Source organism: Schistocerca serialis, chromosome 3, assembly GCF_023864345.2.
Source record: "Schistocerca serialis cubense isolate TAMUIC-IGC-003099 chromosome 3, iqSchSeri2.2, whole genome shotgun sequence".
Taxonomy (NCBI): Eukaryota; Metazoa; Arthropoda; class Insecta; order Orthoptera; family Acrididae; genus Schistocerca; species Schistocerca serialis.
The window spans coordinates 1,028,365,755-1,028,384,347 of record NC_064640.1 but is presented as its reverse complement, the minus strand read 5'-3'; the positions used below and the strand labels follow the sequence as shown (position 1 = coordinate 1,028,384,347).

Sequence of the window (18,593 nt, the reverse complement as noted above, 5' to 3'; positions counted from 1 at the left end):
TGCATACCCCCAAATCACCTACAAGTTAAATCATGTAGTCTTCGTACTATATGGTAAATACTAAATAAAAATAATTTCTTCTCAGTTTATCCATATTTGGATGGAGCTGATTGTACAGCTGTACAGTCAATTAATGAAAAGCCACTCTAGTTGCTATTAAAGTTCTTGATAGCAACTGTAGTGGCTTTTCATTAAGAAAAAAATAATTTTGTTATTTACTGCTCTTCCTGATGTTGCAATTATAATGGCCAGCAGTGTAGATGCAAAATAACAAATAACATATGTGGTTATAACCCAGTTGCTTCCTGAGAATCATTATCTTGAAACTCTTGTTGGACGTTTTGCCAAACGGGTTTTTCTATGTAGAGGCGTTGCCTCTTTCTTAATGTGAATTTTGACTGACAGTCTTTAATGAGTTTTTTTAATTGTTCATATCGCGCTATCAGTTTTAATAATGTTTGTTGTTTAAATCCTCATTATAATACTGGTGCTAGTGCAAACATTAGTGTTTAAAGAACTGTGACTGAAGTGAACAACTTTGCTATGACGAGAGATACATATAACTGATGTAAAGGGGGAACTCTTATCCCACCTGATTTGGTATCTCTCTCTTATCACACTGCACCGTCGCCTTCAGTTCTGTGGCTTTGGTTGTTTCTTTTCGTGGCTGTAAGGCCAAAGTCCTGCCAACTTCACCACTAGGTTCTTCTGTAGTAGTAGCAGTTTCGGCTTCTACACCCTGAAGACAGACATTACTAAAGCATTCTTCGAATGTTCGGAATTAATGTGTGGAGGTTTATGGAGAAAATGCCCTTTATATCTTTAAAAGTAATTGAAATGATTTGGAAGGTCAGGATTATGACAATAATGCTAAATTTTTTTTAAAAAATTGGAGATTTAGCTGTCTTTGTGCATAGTTTTTGGAGCTGCAAGGAGAGGTTCACACAGGTTTCTTGCGTAATTATATATTTATAACAAGCTCGGGACATATAAACACTCAATCAATAAATGACCCTTCTGAAGTTGACAGCTGAGTGTGGGGCGTAATTGTTGCCACATCCACAGCATCCCTCAAAGGAATGGTGCCGAAGACGCTCAGGTCATGCTGCATTATGTTGGAAGTGTGACATGTTTTCATTGAAGAATACAGTTACCCATTGTTTAAGAAATTATGGAATCCAGAACAGTCTTTGATTGCAAGTTTTTCATTAAGCAAATTGTAAAATTGCAATCAAAGGTTGTTTTCGATTCAATAAGGTATACATTGGGCGAGGTTCAGCAATTTGGATGGGCATTGATCTGGAGTTAATGGTGAGTGGAATTACCAATTACTGTAAAAGATCAGCAGATATTCCACCAACAGCTGATAACAAAAACAATACAGAACGTGCTGTCTAAATCTGCAACAAACTTCAAAGTGTTCTATCTCAAAATGAACAGTATTATAACCAAAATTTTGATAGTAGCAAAACAAATATAATAAAACACCTACCAAAGACGTTGAAAGGCTACTTATAACTTTTGGTATTTAGGCAGTTTACTTACAGAACCTAATAGAACCTACAAGGCAATAGCACCCAGAAAAATAACTGCAATTACTTTCAGTGAAAGATGACAGCCATTAGTGAACATGTCGTTAGTATAGCAACGAGAGGAACAAACCTTGTGCTACCTGGAGTGTCGTCATCCATGACTGTGAAAACTGGAGACTGTTGAGAGACAGGAATCGTTTAGTAGGGATGAAAATGTGTCTTTGGAGAAGACTAATGAAGATCAGCTGGACAGAAGGAAAATCCAATGAAGTTGTTTGGAAAGAAATCAGTGAGTAGCGAACCTCATTCAAAGAAGGAAAATGAAACATTCTGTGTATTTTAGAGATACAATAAGTTTTTAACGAATGTATTGGAAGGAAAATTTTGGGGAAGAAAAGGAAGGGTAGGCCAATAAAGAAAATAAAAGATTTATTAGACGTAACAAAGTAAGACTGCTACTGCCACACACTCCAAAATTTGCCATAATTAAACTGTGTATTGATAGATAGATAAAGGTGCAGAATTAGCTAAATTTCGGACACTCTCCTTCAATTAGAAATAGTCATGATCCCACAAGAATACTTATTTCTACAATATCAAATTGCTAACATTGATGTGATGTGGTTAGGTTAGGTTAGGTTAGTGTTTAACGTCCCGTCGACAACGAGGTCATTAGAGACGGAGCGCAAGCTCGGGTTAGGGAAGGATTGGGAAGGAAATCGGCCGTGCCCTTTCAAAGGAACCATCCCAGCATTTGCCTGAAACGATTTAGGGAAATCACGGAAAACCTAAATCAGGATGGCTGGAGACGGGATTGAACCGTCGTCCTCCCGAATGCGATTCCAGTGTGCTACCTCTGCGCCACCTCGCTCGGTGATGTGATGTGGGACTAACATTTCTAATGAGTTCAATTTACATGAACTAACTGGTTGTGTTTATGCTGACACTAAAAGGTTGAAGGTTGGGCTATACAAACTACTTATTGTGCGTAAGAAAACACTGAATGCCGAGGTATTTGAATACATATTATAGTGGTGTAACTAAGAATAGTGGAGGAGGAGGTTCAGAGACAATGATTGTATCAACATGACAAAGTACCGTGTCGTAAAACAGCATCTGTGAGGCAAAGTTTGTGGATAATAACATTCCTGAGAGAACAGTTCTGCCCAGAGTCATGACCTAACCCCAACAGAACACCTTTTGGATGATTACTCAGAACGTCGACTTTGCTACAGACCTCAGCGTCAAACGTCCCTACCCACTCTGACTTCGGCTCTTGAGGAAGGACGGCCTGCAGTTCCTCCACAGAGATTCAGACACCTCTGTGGAATTGTCTCCACCAAAGACCAGACTGATTCCAAATTTCTGGTAAAACACAATACATAGACTCCGAGAGCCTGAACTTGACATAACTTGCAACAAAATATGGCAATATCACACAAGTTACACACTTCAAGCATCTAGGCGAAATTATTGGAAACACTAGCAACAAAGAAGTAGTTAACAAAACACGTGCAGAAAAATTGTGTAAAGCCTACACAACTGCCTGGAATATGTGCAAAAGAAATCTCTGTTTCTTAAAGCCAAACTTTGTCACTATCACACAGTTGTTCTTACAGAAGCACTCTAAGCTATGGAGACACCATCATCAACTACCAACGTCATATACATCGAGAAAATTAAGACACATTCTGAGAAAAATATTTGGACCCAAAATTCAAGTTGATATATCTATGTGCAAAGGCTCATAAGAACTGTATTCACTGAATGAGCGGTTCACCTCACTTGCACGGGAAAGATGTATGAAATTCTGTGGTCATAGAGCACAAATGACCAACTGTCGCTTCACCAAAAAAATCTTCCACATCATCAATGGAACCCAAGAATCCAAAATACGTTGGCTTATAGACACCAGAAGCTACCGTATATAAATCAGTGTATTGACCCACTGGCGAATATATACAGGCAGATATTCAGTACAGTAAACTTCATACCAAATAACCCAACAAGAGGGAATTTTAAAGTTAAAAACGCATGGACGCTAGAAAAAAGACAAGCCCAAAGTGAAAGGATGGGGAAGTTTTTGTGAGGTAAGAAGATAAAGAAAGCGAGAATGATGATTTAAAAATTTGGGAGATTATAGAGGATGAAATTTTGAATGTTTTGACATAAGCGACCTATATGTGGAAATGTGAAATAGTTTCATCAGCAATATACACTTTCTGTGCAGTCATTAAGCTAAATGAAACACCAGGATACTGTTCTTTGTAGAACTTTTGTTCACATAACAGTAGAGTATAAACAAACACTGTAATTCGAATCAGTGGCTTCACTACTTTAGAGTAAATGTTCAGTGTGACACCACCAACTTCGTTGCCTAATGGGCAATAAAGAACCATGTTTCGACTGATTCTTTTAAAAATCATCGTTACCCTCAGCTGGACAGTAAGTGGGCCTCGCAGATGGGCGTGTGAACAATATATGCAGTTGTCAGCATTTGAGAGAGGACATGTAGTTGGGATCAAAGAAGCCAGTTGGAGTAATCAGGAAATCGCTCGACATTTGAATAGAATTGATACCACTATTCAACAATATTGGCAGGGACGGGTAAATAATTGGTGAACACATCATCAAGAATGATGTGGTCGACCTAGAGAGGTGACAGAACGTGAGGACAGAGCAATTGCCAGAGAGACACCCAGAGCCCCAGATTCATAATTATCACTGATACGATGTCCAACTGGAACACCAGTGACGACAAGGACCATTAATAGGCGGCTCACAGAAAGGGGGATGAGCTCACAGTGCCCCTTGTGAAGACTGCCATTGACCTCTTTATACCAACTAGCCCATTTACAATTGTGTCGGGCACATTTGGCCTAGAATATCATTGATTGGAGTGGAATTGTCTCCATTGATGAGTCCTGCTTTGAATTGAGCTCCGTTGATGAGCAAAGACATGTCTGAAGACTCATCGGACAACAGTGGGATACCAACCTGACTGTCACCCTCTGTACAGGCTGACAGCCAAGAGCGATGGTCTGTGGTGCCATTTCATTTCATAGCAGGACATCTTTGGCTATCATTTACCACACCCTTACAGCACAGCAGTATGATGCCAGTCCATGTGGGAGATAGTCAGGTATGTGTATGATGGTAGTCCCCTGACCTGTTGAACAAGTGGAGATGTCTGTGCCTCAATTTCTCATCTGCACCAGGAGTAATGGTGAATCTGTTACAGATAGCAAGCCATTATTTTTTTGTGGAGGAAATGTAATGCACTGTTGATGCAGTCTCTAACTATGAATACCCAGAAATATTTGTTTATCTTATATGGAGCACAAACTCTAGGCAACAACTTTCACAGCAACAACCTCCACTCAAAGGGACAGTTGCATAGGTGGTGTGGTGCCCGTGGGTGGAGCCCCTAGTTGGAGTAAGTGGCACCATGGCACCCTAACTGCAAGAGAGTCAAGCCGAACCATACTGGAGACAGTATGGTATCAAAGCGATCGACTCACTTTAATGCAGGTGTATATAACCCAATATGTTTCCCTCATTGCGTATGAATGGAGATGAAAACTGACCTGTTGAACAAGTAGAGATCTGTGCCTCAATTTCTCATCTGTACCAGGAGTAATGGTGAATCTGTTACAAATAGCAAGCCATTATTTTTTGTGGAGGAAATCTAAGACAAGTATGGAGAAGTCACCTCAGTAAACAAATTATGGAAAAAAATGGCTCTGAGCACTATGGGACTTAACATCTGAGATCATCAGTCCCCTAGAACTTAGAACTACTTAAACCTAACCAACCTAAGGATATCACATACATCCACGCCCGAGGCAGGATTCGAACCTGTGACTGTAGCAGGCGTGTGGTTCCGGTCGTAGGCGCCTAAAACCGCTCGGCCACTGCGGCTGGCCAAATTATGGAACAGATCGTACTAATTATAACAACCTCCACTGGACAGTCAAGGGCATTGTTATACTTTGACGAACTTGGCGACATCCGTGCAACAGTTACCCCTCGCAGGACCCTAAATATGGTCAAAGATATAATCCTCCACAGGGAGCTTATACTATAAACAGTTGAATTATTGTGTAGTAATTTGGATGAAGTGGTGTCGAATTTTATCCTTTGTGTCCCATGAGAGCCTAGTGATAACAAAGTTAGCACTGGAGCGTTTATTTTGGGTTTTGAGGTGACGTAATACTGGATAAAGTGAAGTATATGTTCTGATGGTATAATTTAAAACCATCCAACATGAGGGAGACTGCGGACAACAACTACTTGAGGATACCCCTTTACTGCACCAGTTGTAGGGAGGATCACTCCCTCTCATCACCAACTTGCCACATGGAACATGGAAAGAAGGGAATGTAAGATTCAAGATTTCAAGATCTTTGATCGTTTAACATACTACAAAGCCAAAAACAAGTACAGTCGCTGTATCCCTGTCCAGATGAGAGCAAGATACTCCCGAAACGTAACTGACCCATCATCTACCATGAGGAATATTTGCTGTCCCACATTAGTTCATTCCTCTTACATCTACATCTGCTCTGGGAAACTTGGCCGTGTCTACTCTTATAACAAATACCTCTACCCAGCTACATCTCCCTAGCAGAGGGTTGCCCCCTCCAGGTCCCACTACCCAAATCAACACAACCTCATTCTCCAGTAACAGCCACCAGCAACAAGACGCCCCACACCATTGTAGTAGGGGCACTCCCCTTACAGTCATCCATATCCTGTTGGGAGTGCCCCTCCTTCCCTGATACATGGCGAGCTTTGCAGCCAGCTGAGTCACTCCCAGAAATCGTAGCTGATAATGTCCAGGTGGCGAATCAGGTTTTAAATTTTATCTGTCACTATGGGTGTGTGCTTTTATCTGAAAGGTTCATTGTTACGGTTGAATGGATGCTGGACGGGAGGATGGTCACCTACCTACGGATTTTTAGCCCCAGGAGACCTACAGCTCCCCCCCCCCCCCCCCCCCCACCCATATAGAGGGCTGTTTCAACCCATAACATCCCAACTCATTTTTAATATTATCCCATGACAAACGACAGTGGGCCTGGAATCATTCTTAGCTGACGCCTACCCTATCCTATTCTCATTTACCCCATGAATCTTTTAATATGTATTCTTAACACTTCTTATCGCTACCCTATGCCAGCTTTCTTTTACCCATCTTTCTTTGTGTCTTAAAACTGAAAGGCTTTCGCCCACGTCTCTGACAGATCCAGTATGGAGGCATCATTAACCATAATACATAGTAGTCTGGTACCTCACAACCCTATCATCCACCCATCCATCCATCCATCCATCCATCCATCCATCGGCGTCATAGCACGACAGAGAAACGCAAGCAAAGAGAGTGAAGTTTTCCTTTCCTTCTTCGGTAAGTCTTGAGCTCATCAGCATCATGCTAAATGAAAGTTTGTCTTGTTAGTACAAGGTGACAGTAGCATGAACCATCCTGGCTGCTCCGAATTAGGGATATTTCAAAGAACAACCTCTGTATTAGGGAAGCTGTGCTACATTAAGTGTGCCCTTCCGTAAATCTAGTCCTAAAGCTTTCACAGATACAGGATGCGATTGGTTCACTAGTGCAATGGATATTAAAGTCGTCTTGCATATGTGACATGAAGATTTCATACCATGGCTTGCCCATGCTGTTGAAACCTCGAACAGCCAAGATTTCAAAGATTTTGGTCAATAGACGACTTGTTCAAGAATCCCACTCAAAAACCAGTATAGATCAACTTTGCACCTGGACAGAAGCTGTATGGAATGCTATCCTTCAGAGACATTCCAAAACTATACACGATATACAAGGTGTTTCACAGCTCCTATTACAAGCCTCTAAGGTCTGTACAAGGGACTTAGTAGATAAAATTTTGACAAGGAAACCATGTCTAGCAATGTACCGTTTGGATTCGAAATAATTTTGAAAATCGAATCACATTAAAATCTTCCACTTCGTTGTATACGCACGATCTACGAAGTCGGCACCGTCGTTAGTCCTTGTTGTAATTATGATATGCATTTAATTTTCGTCCGTTTGCAAGAGCAGCTGTGAGAAACTGATATGTTCGCATCAAGGAGGGTGGAATGTGGTGCTCCACGGACTCTCGGACCATTGGCCATGCCATGTGCTCCTGTTGAGCATACAGGCCAGGGCCTATCCTCTCCATTATCTATCTTGAGGCGGGATGTTTGAAAGTGATCTGATCTCAAAACTTACTTTATATCCAAACGGTACACTATAGGTTCCTTACCAAAACTTTATGTACTAAGTACCTCTGTACCCTCCTGGAAGCTTGTAATAGGTATTAGTAAACACCCTGTCGAGGGGCTCTCTCCGTAGCACGTAAAAACGTTAAGATTTGAACTTGTACTGCCTTTTTATTGCTGTACACTTTACTGTATGTCTCTGTATCACTTCAGGTAATGTTTGGACTAAATTTCAATCAGGTGCTGTAGAGTAGACGTAGACAGCAATACCCAACCGATGTTGGCAAGACGTCACTGTCAACAGTGATATTTTACTATGAAAGTTGTTGCTCGTGGTCATTATGCACACTATAACTACTGAAATATTTAGGTCTTTGCTCAAACATCTGTATAAAGTAGTAGCATGTAAAACATCGCTGGTATAACAAAAAAAAGTGTTTGAGAAGTTGATGTACTTGGATCATCTTCTACATTGCAGTAATGAGAAGAACTATATTGGTGTCCAAAACTTAAGGACGAAAGTAACTTTTGCTTAAGGCGTCACTACCAAGTACTACGGATCGGCGAAACTCCGACCATGCATAGAAAGAACTACAACAGTATAGCATAGTACAGTACAGTGTAGTATAGTATAGTACAGAAGGTTGCTGAAAGGAGTACGTAATGAGACCAACAGAAATGACACTTTTACTCTAAGGCAATAATTACACTGAAGTTACCATGATTTACAATGGTCCCTGGACATTACAAAAGGCAGAAGATGGTTTTCAGTAAGGCGTGTGATTACTACGGACAGCAGTGCACGTTCTGCGTCGTGCTCCCAGTCCGGCCTCAAAGTTTGCAAGAAGTTCTTGTGGTGGAGAATTCCATTCCTCCACCAGCGCAGTTGACAACGGTGCAAGTGGACGTGATGCAGTACGGCTCCCTACCGCATCCCACAGGTGCTTAACGGGATTTAAGTCGGGGCGACAGGCAGACCCTATTCAAATTCGCCAAATTTCCTCTCGTTTCACGGGCTCTTCCACCTGCGCTGTTCGTAGCGGTCGCGCATTGTCATCCATAAAATGAAGTCAGTGCCTAATGTACCCCTGAAGAGAGGAGTATGGGGAAGGAGTGTACTGTCACAATAACGCGAGTATACCATGTTCAAAGATTTGGAGGTCAGTACGCCCCTGCAACATTGTCTCCCGACACCATAACACCTGGACGATCAAAACGATCATGTTCGACTTGCATTAGCTGTTTCCACTCTCGCCATTTGTGGGTGCGTCCAGCATTGTCGAGGAATGGAAGAACTCCGTACCAACCCTCTGGCCAGCATAGGAGCGCGTTGCAGAGGATGCATTGTCGTCTATGGTGATCTCACATCCCATTAAGAACCATGTCCAGTCTTTAGTAATGCCCAGGAGACCATCATGAATTGTGGTGACTTCAGTGTAAGCATTGTCTCTGAATAAAAATGCCATTCCTGTAAATCCCATTCCGTACTTCTTTCGGCTATTTTCTGTACTATAGTGTCGCAGTCGTTCCTAAGTAATCATCCGAGAAAACATCTGTAATGCACAAAATACAGATCTCTACTCATATCTTAATTAATACCCACATCTCACCTCCATTGCTGTAGCATAAGCGCGAGAACTACCAGTATTTCCACTTACAAGAATTAAACATCTCATTTCTAAAAAGATACATCGAGGACTATGTGCAGGCAAACGGTTACTTTTGCCTAATATTTCTCCTGATTTAATAACCAAGCTTAGTAATGTTCATACCTTTATCGCTGCTATCGATTTTTCCGGTGTTGAATACTTAAAGTGGGTCGAATGTAAGAAAGTGGCAAATTTTGCCCAGTAATTCATGAAAACACACTGATGAAAAAAATCGCAACATCAAAAAATAATTAATGTAGAGTAACGAAATTTCGGGAATACATTTGTCTACGTAACTCATGCAAGTGATTAAAACTGCAGGATCACGGGTTAATGTAAGTGCGAGATAACTTATTGCAAATGTGAAATGCTGGTCCGACAATAACCGGTGTAACCGCTAGAATGTTGAATGCAAGCATATAAATGTGCGTGCGTTGTGTTGTACAGGCGCCGGATGTCAGTTTGGAATGCAGTTCCATGCCTGTCACAGTTGGTCGGTCAGTACAGGGACGGTTAATGCTGCTGGTGGATGATGCTGGAGTTGTCCAACGATGTCTCACATGTGATCGATTTGGGACAGATCTGATGATCGGGCAGGCCAAGGCAACATGTCGACACTCCGTAGAGCATGTTGGGTCATAATAGCGGTATGTGGGCGAGCGTTATCTTGTTGGAAAACGCACCCTGGAATACAAAATTGTTAAGGCTTTCGTGGCCACTTGTTGACAAACTGCCTATTGGCTTCGGTCTCGGGTTCTTCGGCCGACGTTCATATAATGATTTTTCTGCCGTTTCGCCAGCACGAGTGGCTGGCATTGTCAAAGCTTCACCATCCATTGCCGGTGGTGAACTGGAGCCGAGCTCGCGGGCGCAGACTATATGTACCTGGCGCGACAACTTCCGAGGGTTTCTCTGCGGTCATTTCCGGTGCGGTTCTCCTCTTGCTACCTGCGACGGTCGTTCGCTGCAGTACGGGAAGCCAGGATCCGTTTACCTTAAGGCTTTCCTCTTTCTTGTTCAAACTGTTCGCGTGTTTTTGTATTTCTACAGCTTCTCTGAACAAGCGCGTGTGATAGTGCTTCTCTACAGCCAGAACTTCCGTGTCGGCGAATTTTATTACGTGGTCGGTCTCATTCAGTGCATGCTCTGCCACGGCCGATTACTCCACCTGCCCCAACCCGCAATGTCGCTTATGCTCTTTGATCCTGGTGTTCATTGATCGTCCAGTCATTCCGACATAAACTTTTCCGCATGTGCATGGTATACGGTATATTCCGGACATTGCAAGTGGGTCTCTTTTCTCCTTCGCCGATCTAAGACACTCTTTGATCTTCCTTGTCGGTTTGAAAATCGTCTTTACGCCATGTTTAGCAATATACGGCCGATTCTGTCCGTCATTCTGGGAATGTATGGCAGAAAGGCCGCACCCGACATTTCTTTTTCTGGTTCCTTACTTCGCTGAGTGTTTGGCTCTGTTACACTTCTAATATAATTTGTGGAGTACCCATTGCTCCTCAGGACAGTTTCCAGGTGTTGCATTTCTCGTTTGAGGTGTTGCGGCTCACATATTCGTCCTGCTCAAAAAAAGAAATGTCGGGTACGGCCTTTCTGCCATACATTCCCAGAATGACGGACAGAATCGGCCGTATATTGCGCAAACATGGCGTAAAGACGATTTTCAAACCGACAAGGAAGCTCAAAGAGTGTCTTAGATCGGCGAAGGAGAAAAGAGACCCACTTGCAATGTCCGGAATATACCGTATACCATGCACATGCGGAAAAGTTTATGTCGGAGTGACTGGACGATCAATGAACACCAGGATCAAAGAGCATAAGCGACATTGCAGGTTGGGGCAGGTGGAGAAATCGGCCGTGGCAGAGCATGCACTGAATGAGACCGACCGCGTAATAAAATTCGCCGACACGGAAGTTCTGGCTGTAGAGATGCACTATCACACGCGCCTGTTCAGAGAAGCTGTAGAAATACAAAAACACGCGAACAGTTTGACCAAGAAAGAGGAAAGCCTTAAGGTAAACGGATCCTGGCTTCCCGTACTGCAGCGAACGACCGTCGCAGGTAGCAAGAGGAGAACCGCACCGGAAATGACCGCGGAGAAGCCCTCGGACGTTGGCGCGCCAGGTACGTATAGTCTGCGCCCGCGAGCTCGGTTTCCACTAACATCATCTACCCAGGGGAAAACCGACCCCTAGCCAATACCATATATAACCCTGAATCCGCACCATCAAGGAACACCTCGTGAGACAGAGCGTTTTCAAGGACGCTGGTTCTTCAAATACACCATGGGTATAGACCCAGCCATTTCATGTCGGCTCCAGTTCACCACCGGCAATGGAGGGTGATGCTTTGACAATGCCAGCCACTCGTGCTGGCGAAACGTCAGAAAAATCATTATATGAACGTCGGCCGAAGAACGCGAGACAGAAGCCAATAGGCAGTTTGGCACCCTGGAATGCTGTTCATGAATGGCAGAATAACAGGTCGAATCACCAGATTGTCGTACAGATTTGCTGTCAGGTGTCATGGGATAACCACGAAAGTGCTCCTGCTGTCATACCAAATAGCACCTCAGACCAAAACTCCAGGTTTAAGTCCAGTGTGTCTAGCACGCAGACAGATTGGCTGCAGGCCCTCACCTGGCCTCCGTCTAACCAACACACGGCCATCACTGGCGCAGGATCAGAACGAGCTTTCATCAGAAAACACAACAGACCTCCACACTACCCTCCTATATGACCTCTCGTTTGACACCACCGAACTCGTAAATGACGGCGGTTTGGAATCAGTGGAATGCACGATACAGGGCTTCCGGATTGGAGTTGTCCTTTAAGGGTAACAGCTCGTTGTTTCACTGTGGTGCCAACTGCTGCCCAGATTGCTGCTGCGAATACAGTACGATGCGCCAGAGCCACACACACCAAAGATAGTGGTCTTCCCTCTCGGTAGTGCCACGTGGACGTCCGGAGCACGGTCATCTTGCGAGCGTACATTATCGTGACGACCGCTGCAGCATTCATGTACAGTGGCTACATTCCTGCCAAGTCTTTCTACAATATAGCAGAAGGAACATCCAGCTTCTCCCTGCCCTATTACACGACCTCGTTAAAACTCAGTGAGGAGCTGACAATGGCATCTTTATCGCCTGAAAGGCATTCTTGACTAACATCAACTCACCACGTCCAGTCTCAAACGTAACTAACGCTCACGACCGTTACAGAGAGTATTTAAAGCAAACCTGACTTTCACCCTCATAGTGATGCTACTGGCGCCACTCTTATGCGACTGGTGTGTAAGTTCATTAGACATAATCTTTCAGATGTAGAAACACGCCTACTAATCTTCATTTAAGTCTTACAACTTATTAGTGTTGCGATTTTTTTTTTGTCTTTTTAGTTGCCTAGACGCATCTTCTACGGTCTCTCCTTTCCCAGTGATTTGTCAGCATCAGTGTAATCGAACATCAGTTGGTCTTCGAGCCTATTTACACGCAATATTGCTCATCAGTACCATAGATATGATGACGTTTTCGAAACCACGGAACGAATCATACGTAAGTGATCTTACAATCTCATTCGGGAGATAACAGTACAATAGTTCATTGTAGTAAGACAAATGATGCAACCTCTCTCAGTATTGGCGATACAAGAAGTCTTCATTTGAGCTAAGATGTATTATACGTGCAATACAGCTTACTATTTATACGTAAGTTAATACTCCCTTCTGACCTTCAGTGCTGCTGCAGGTGCGTCAGCGCCTGAAAATGTCACTGGCGTCTGCAAATAGCGTTCACCAGCAGAAGCAGAACGTTTCGACTGTTTTCTCACTGAGGCCTTTTCCAGTACCGTGGCACTTGTTTCTGGTGGTCCGACATTTTTCGGTGTTGTTTTCCCTCCAGACAGAGCCGTCTTGCGCTAAAATAAAACAATTACATTAGTTAAAATACATTACCCGAAGTGTGGTGTTAGAAACCTTTGACTGTCGAAGTGAGCATTTCCATACCTTTTTCGTTGCCTTCTTCATAGGTGGACTGTCAATTGTTTGTTGTGGTTCGACAGCTTTCTTTCCTGCCTTGCCACCATTCTTTCCCTTCTTAGCCTAAAAGAAAACCACTACACTGTTAAAGTAAGTCTCTCAAAATGTGATATTAGAAACATTTGTTTTTGGAGGTGAGCCTTTTAATACCTTCTTTTTGGAGCTTTTCCCAGGTACAGAGGTAGAGGTTTTCTGCGTCTCAAGAACTTGTTCCACTTTCCCTGAGGCTTCTGACTGCTCTTTACCCTAAAATAAATCGAAAATATTCATTAAAATAAGCTATTCACGAAATACAGGGATTGCAGCATTTGAATTGGGATGTGTCTAATTCTGAAGAAGCGCAGAAATTGGAATTAATATTGTGGAATGTCTGTGATGTTACAAAGACCCAACAATCTGCCCCACCTTTCCCTAAAAGATAATGTCTGCTTCGATTAAAGTAAACATTTGACTTAGATGGTGAGCGTTTCAGTACCTCTTCCGGTAATGTGTGGCCAGGTGCAGCGCCAGCTGTTTTTGGCTGCACAGCTTCTTGCCCCTCCATTTTAGAGCCTTTTGACTTTACTTTATCCTGAAAGAAAACCAAAAAATTCATTAAAATAAGTTGTTCACAGTATAATGGTTGCAACGTTTGAATCTGGAGGTGTCTTAATTCTGAGGGAGCGCGAATTTGGAAATAATTGTTATGGGATTTGAGTGATTTCACAGTGACCCACCAGAGTGCCTGATCTTTCCCTAAAAGAAAGCTACTACATTGTTAACATAAATTGCTCAAAGTATGGCATTAGAAACATTTGAGCATTTTATTAATACCTTTTTCTTTGATCTCTTCTGAGGTGGAGGGGCAACTGTTTCTGGTGTCTCAACATCTTGCTCCTCGGTGTTTGAGTCTTTTGACTGCACCTCATCCTGAAATAAAAAACACTGATTAAAATAACTTGTTCAAAGTTTGGTGCTTTGTGAATTGGAATTTCGAGGTGTGTGAAGAAGTCTGTGAAATAGTGATAACTGTAGACCTCTATACTACATCCATAATCGATTTGCATAGATACGGAACAACGTGTAACCTTCAAGATAACTGAATAACTAAATGTACGATCTCCTGTTGGCTGTAAAAATAACGACGTTTGGAAGTGGTGAAATTTCCGGCACTGAAATGACAGAATAAATACTACTAGGAGATTTCCAGGACATTACCTACTATGCCAATGCCTTAACTTCTACGGATGCGTTGCAGGCAGGGAAAGGTCAAGCTTCAGACTGTAAGATTGTGTTTTGAGCAACCCAGTGCTTCGCGGGCGAGTTTAAGTTACAAGCAGCTTAGGTTTTCGAAAACTAATAGTGCGCAGTCATCTTCGACCGAGACTGACGATACTGCTACAAATACCAGTCCACGGCAGGGGAAAAGTTTTACACTGCGAATTCCTGTTCCCAAATTTGTTCAGTGCGGCAGACATTGAGCGAGAAATTACTGCAGCATCGCAAGACCACAGCACAATTAATGCATCCGCTCGTGTAATATCAGCATTGCACACTGCTAGAGATAAACCCTCAGAAAGCGTCAATTGAAAAGAAAAGACAGAACCTTAAAGCCACGAGGAGTTGTTCAGGGATACCCTCTGAGTATTTTGGAGTAAGCGGCTCAGTCCCCGGCGACTCGTTACGGAGTAATAATGTAATTACGATTTATTCGGATTGTTACCGCAATCACCCTCTGTTTCTGTGAAGAAGCCTATAATATTCATTATCCAAAACGTACGCCCCACAACACATACTTGTTCACCTCCATTGCCACTATTGAGCTTCTTTCCAATGACGCCATTGATGTGGTGGTTCACTCGGTAACCACCGGCATCGTTACTGCCGCAGAATCTGCGAATCCCTGTTTTTCTGGGTCCACTCGGCAGAGGACAGTGCCTTGGTGGTCGCCCGAGATCGCTGAGGCGATTGGAGATCACTGGCGGACACTCCAGTGTCACAAGCGACATCACTCATTGACACACCTCATTGCCTTTAAATGGCTCTGTGTGCGAGGCCGCCGTCTCATACGCCAATGCAAGCATGCGTGCTGGGAAAGGTATGTCTCCATCATTGGCCTCCGTACATCTCCACAGCAGGTTTGGGCCAAGATTAGGCGACTCTATTGCTATCAGACCCCCGTCAACGTACCTGCACTTTCACTGAATGGAGCAGTCTGTACTGACTTCGACACAGTTGCAAACTGCTTAGCGGAGCATTTTGCTCAGAGTTCCGTTTCTGCGAATTACCCACTGGCCTTCCGCTCCCTGAATGAGCGGTTGGAACGTCAGGGCCTTTCATTTCACATGCGCCACCCTGAATCATACAGTTTTCCGTTCAGTGAGTGGGAATTCCAAAGTGCCCTAGCCGCTTGCCCTGTTACAGCTCCCGGGCCTGATGGCATCCACTGTCAGATGCTCAAACACCTCTCGGTGGACTGCCAGCGACGCCTCCTAGACGTTTTCAACCGTGTCTTGGTTGAGGGTGAGTTCCCGTTGCAATGGCGGGAAAGCATCGTAATCCCCGTGTTGAAACCTGGGAAGAACAAACTGGAAGTGGACAGCTACCGCCCCATTAGCCTCACCAACGTTCTTTGCAAGATGCTCGAATGCATGATGAGCCGGAGGTTGAGTTGGCTACTTGAGTCTCGGGGCCTACCTGGCTCTGTCTCAGTGTGGGTTCAGTAAGGGCCGCTCTGCCGCCGATAATCTGGTGTGCCTGGAGTCTGCCATCCGTACGGCCTTTGCCCGCCATCAGTATCTGGTTGCCATCTTTGACATGCCGAAGGTATACGATGAGTCACACCAGCTGGGGTGCCGCTCGGTCTACCCTTCTACGGCTGTACCAGGTGTTAATTTAGCCCCGTCTATATTATGGGAGCCTGGCTAATGGTTCGGCAGCACCTTCCGCATTGCAGTTGCTTTGACCCCATCCTTCACAGCGGGATCTGACTCGCCACTGGAGCTTTCCGGACAAGCCCTGTCAACAGCATACTTATGGAAGCAGGTGTCCCTCCATTGCAGTTCTGGCGCCAACGATTACTGGCCACTTATGCTACACATGTTTGTAGCTTGCCCAGGCATCCCAATTATCATCTCCTGTTCCCTCAGTCGGTCATCCATCTTCTGGAACGGCGGCCCTGGTCAGGATGTACGGTCGCGGTTCGTGTCAGAGCTCTCCTCTCTGGGCTTGAGGTTTTCCCCCTTCCACCTCTTTTCCGGGCCCCTCTGCGTATACCCCCGTGGTGTGTGCCCCGCCCATGCCTTCAGCTCGATTTGGCACAGGGCCCCGAAGGACATAGTCCCTCCTGAGGCCCTCTGCCGCCGCTTTCTTTCAATCCTTGGCGCGTTTCAAGGCCCTGATGTCTATACTGACGGTTTGATGGTTGCTGATCGTGTCGGTTATGCTCTTACTCTATGGGATCACTATGAACAATACTTCTTTCCGGCTGGCTGCAGTGTTTTCAGTGCCGAGCTGGTCGCCATCTCTCGCGCCCTAGAGTATATCCGCACCTGTGCAGGTGAGTCCTTCGTTATCTGTAGTGACTCCCTGAGCAGTTTACGAGCCATCGACCAGTGTTTCCCTCACTCTCATCTGGTGATGGCTATCCAGGAGTTCCTCCATACTCTTGCCCGTTGTGGCCGCTCTGTGGTCTTTGTGTGGACCCCGGGTCATGTCGGCACCCGGGAAATTAACGTGTTGACACTCTAGCCAAACAGGCTGTCGGTGCACCAGCCTTGGAGATTGGCCTTTCAGAGAATGACCTCAGGTCAGTTTTGCGGCAGAAGAGTGGCTCACCCTTCCTTCACCCAACAAACTTTGGGGCATCAAGGAGGCCACCGGTGTGTGGCGCTCCTCCTTGCAAGTCTCTCGCAAGGACTCCATTGTTCTCTGCTGGCTGCGCATTGACCACACCTGGATAAGACACAGCTATTTATTGCGCTGCGAGGTCCCACCTTTATGTCGCTGCGGGTCAGCTTTGACGGTGGTCCACATCTTGTTGGACTGCCCGCTTTTAACTGTGCTCACGCAGACGTTTGCGCTGCCTGATACGCTTCCTGCACTTTTATCAGATGACGTTGCAATGGCAGATTTAGTTTTGAGTTTTATTGCTTGCAGGGAGGGTTTTTATCGCTTGGTCTAAGTGTTTCTCCTTTTTTTGTGTTGAGTCTGGCCTTTAGCCTACGATTTTAGACTAGGGTTTTTAGTGCGTTTCTTGGTGGTTGGCTTTTCCATTTTTGTTTCTATGGTCGGCCAATCACTGTCACACTCGGTGTGATTTTAATTTCTTTTGTCTGGTGTCTGTCTGCGTCTTTCTTGGCCTGTGTCGTCTCTTGTCATCTCCATTGTTTGTTCTTATTCTTTGTGGGTATTTCAGGTTCGTGGAAAAAGGGACCGATGGCTCTAGTAGTCTGGTCCCTTCAATCCCACAAACCAACCAACCAACTTTGCTTCCGTTGCTATGAATCCGCATGTGAGCACTCGACAGCTTGATCACGAGATTGGCATTCCTAAAACCAGTGTAGATTGTATTCTTCCACGTCACCGGTTCCATCTTTACCATGTACACCTACGTCAAGAATTGCATGGGAATGATTTCCAGAATCGTGTACAGTTCTGCCAGTGGGCACAGCAGAAAATCCTCGCCAACCCGAACTACTTCTCCAATGTTCTATTTACTGATGAATGTTCATTCTCATAGAAAGGACAGGTAAATACAAGGAATATGCGTTATTGGTCCAGCGACAACCAACGATGATTTAGACAGGTGGAACATCAGTGTCAATGGAAAATTAACATCTGGTGTGGGATGCTTGGCACTACAATTATTGGCCCTTATTTCATCAATGGTTGTCTAAACTGCATAGCGTATGCCAAGTTCCTCAGACGAATTCTTCCTCCTCTTCTGGATGAAGTGCCACTAACAACCAGAATGCTTATGTGGCATCAACACGATGGATGTCCAGCACATAACGCCTAGCGTGCACGTCCTGCCACATGGATTGGTCGAGGAGGAACAGTTACTTTCCCTGCTAGGTCTCCTGATTTAAACCCTCTGGTCTTTTTCCTTTGAGGATGCATTAAAGACGTTGTCTAACG

At 44.4% G+C, this 18,593-nt stretch overlaps 2 protein-coding genes across 2 annotated transcripts in view; one reads left to right on the top strand and one right to left on the bottom strand.

Annotated features, from left to right (window-relative positions):
- The window catches only part of LOC126471489 (polyhomeotic-proximal chromatin protein), a 304,690-nt gene that overhangs the window by 51,072 nt on the left and 235,025 nt on the right, over nt 1–18,593 (top strand). The gene's annotated exons all lie outside the window — the stretch shown is intronic.
- The window catches only part of LOC126471376 (nucleolar and coiled-body phosphoprotein 1-like), a 157,397-nt gene that overhangs the window by 35,052 nt on the left and 103,752 nt on the right, over nt 1–18,593 (bottom strand). Inside the window, exons 14-19 of the mRNA XM_050099498.1 lie at nt 14,289–14,384; nt 13,951–14,046; nt 13,626–13,721; nt 13,443–13,538; nt 13,169–13,354; nt 593–739 (exon numbers count right to left, since the gene is read on the bottom strand). Of these exons, the coding sequence (XP_049955455.1) occupies nt 593–739; nt 13,169–13,354; nt 13,443–13,538; nt 13,626–13,721; nt 13,951–14,046; nt 14,289–14,384 (717 nt within the window). The remainder of the gene's footprint in view (nt 1–592; nt 740–13,168; nt 13,355–13,442; nt 13,539–13,625; nt 13,722–13,950; nt 14,047–14,288; nt 14,385–18,593) is intronic.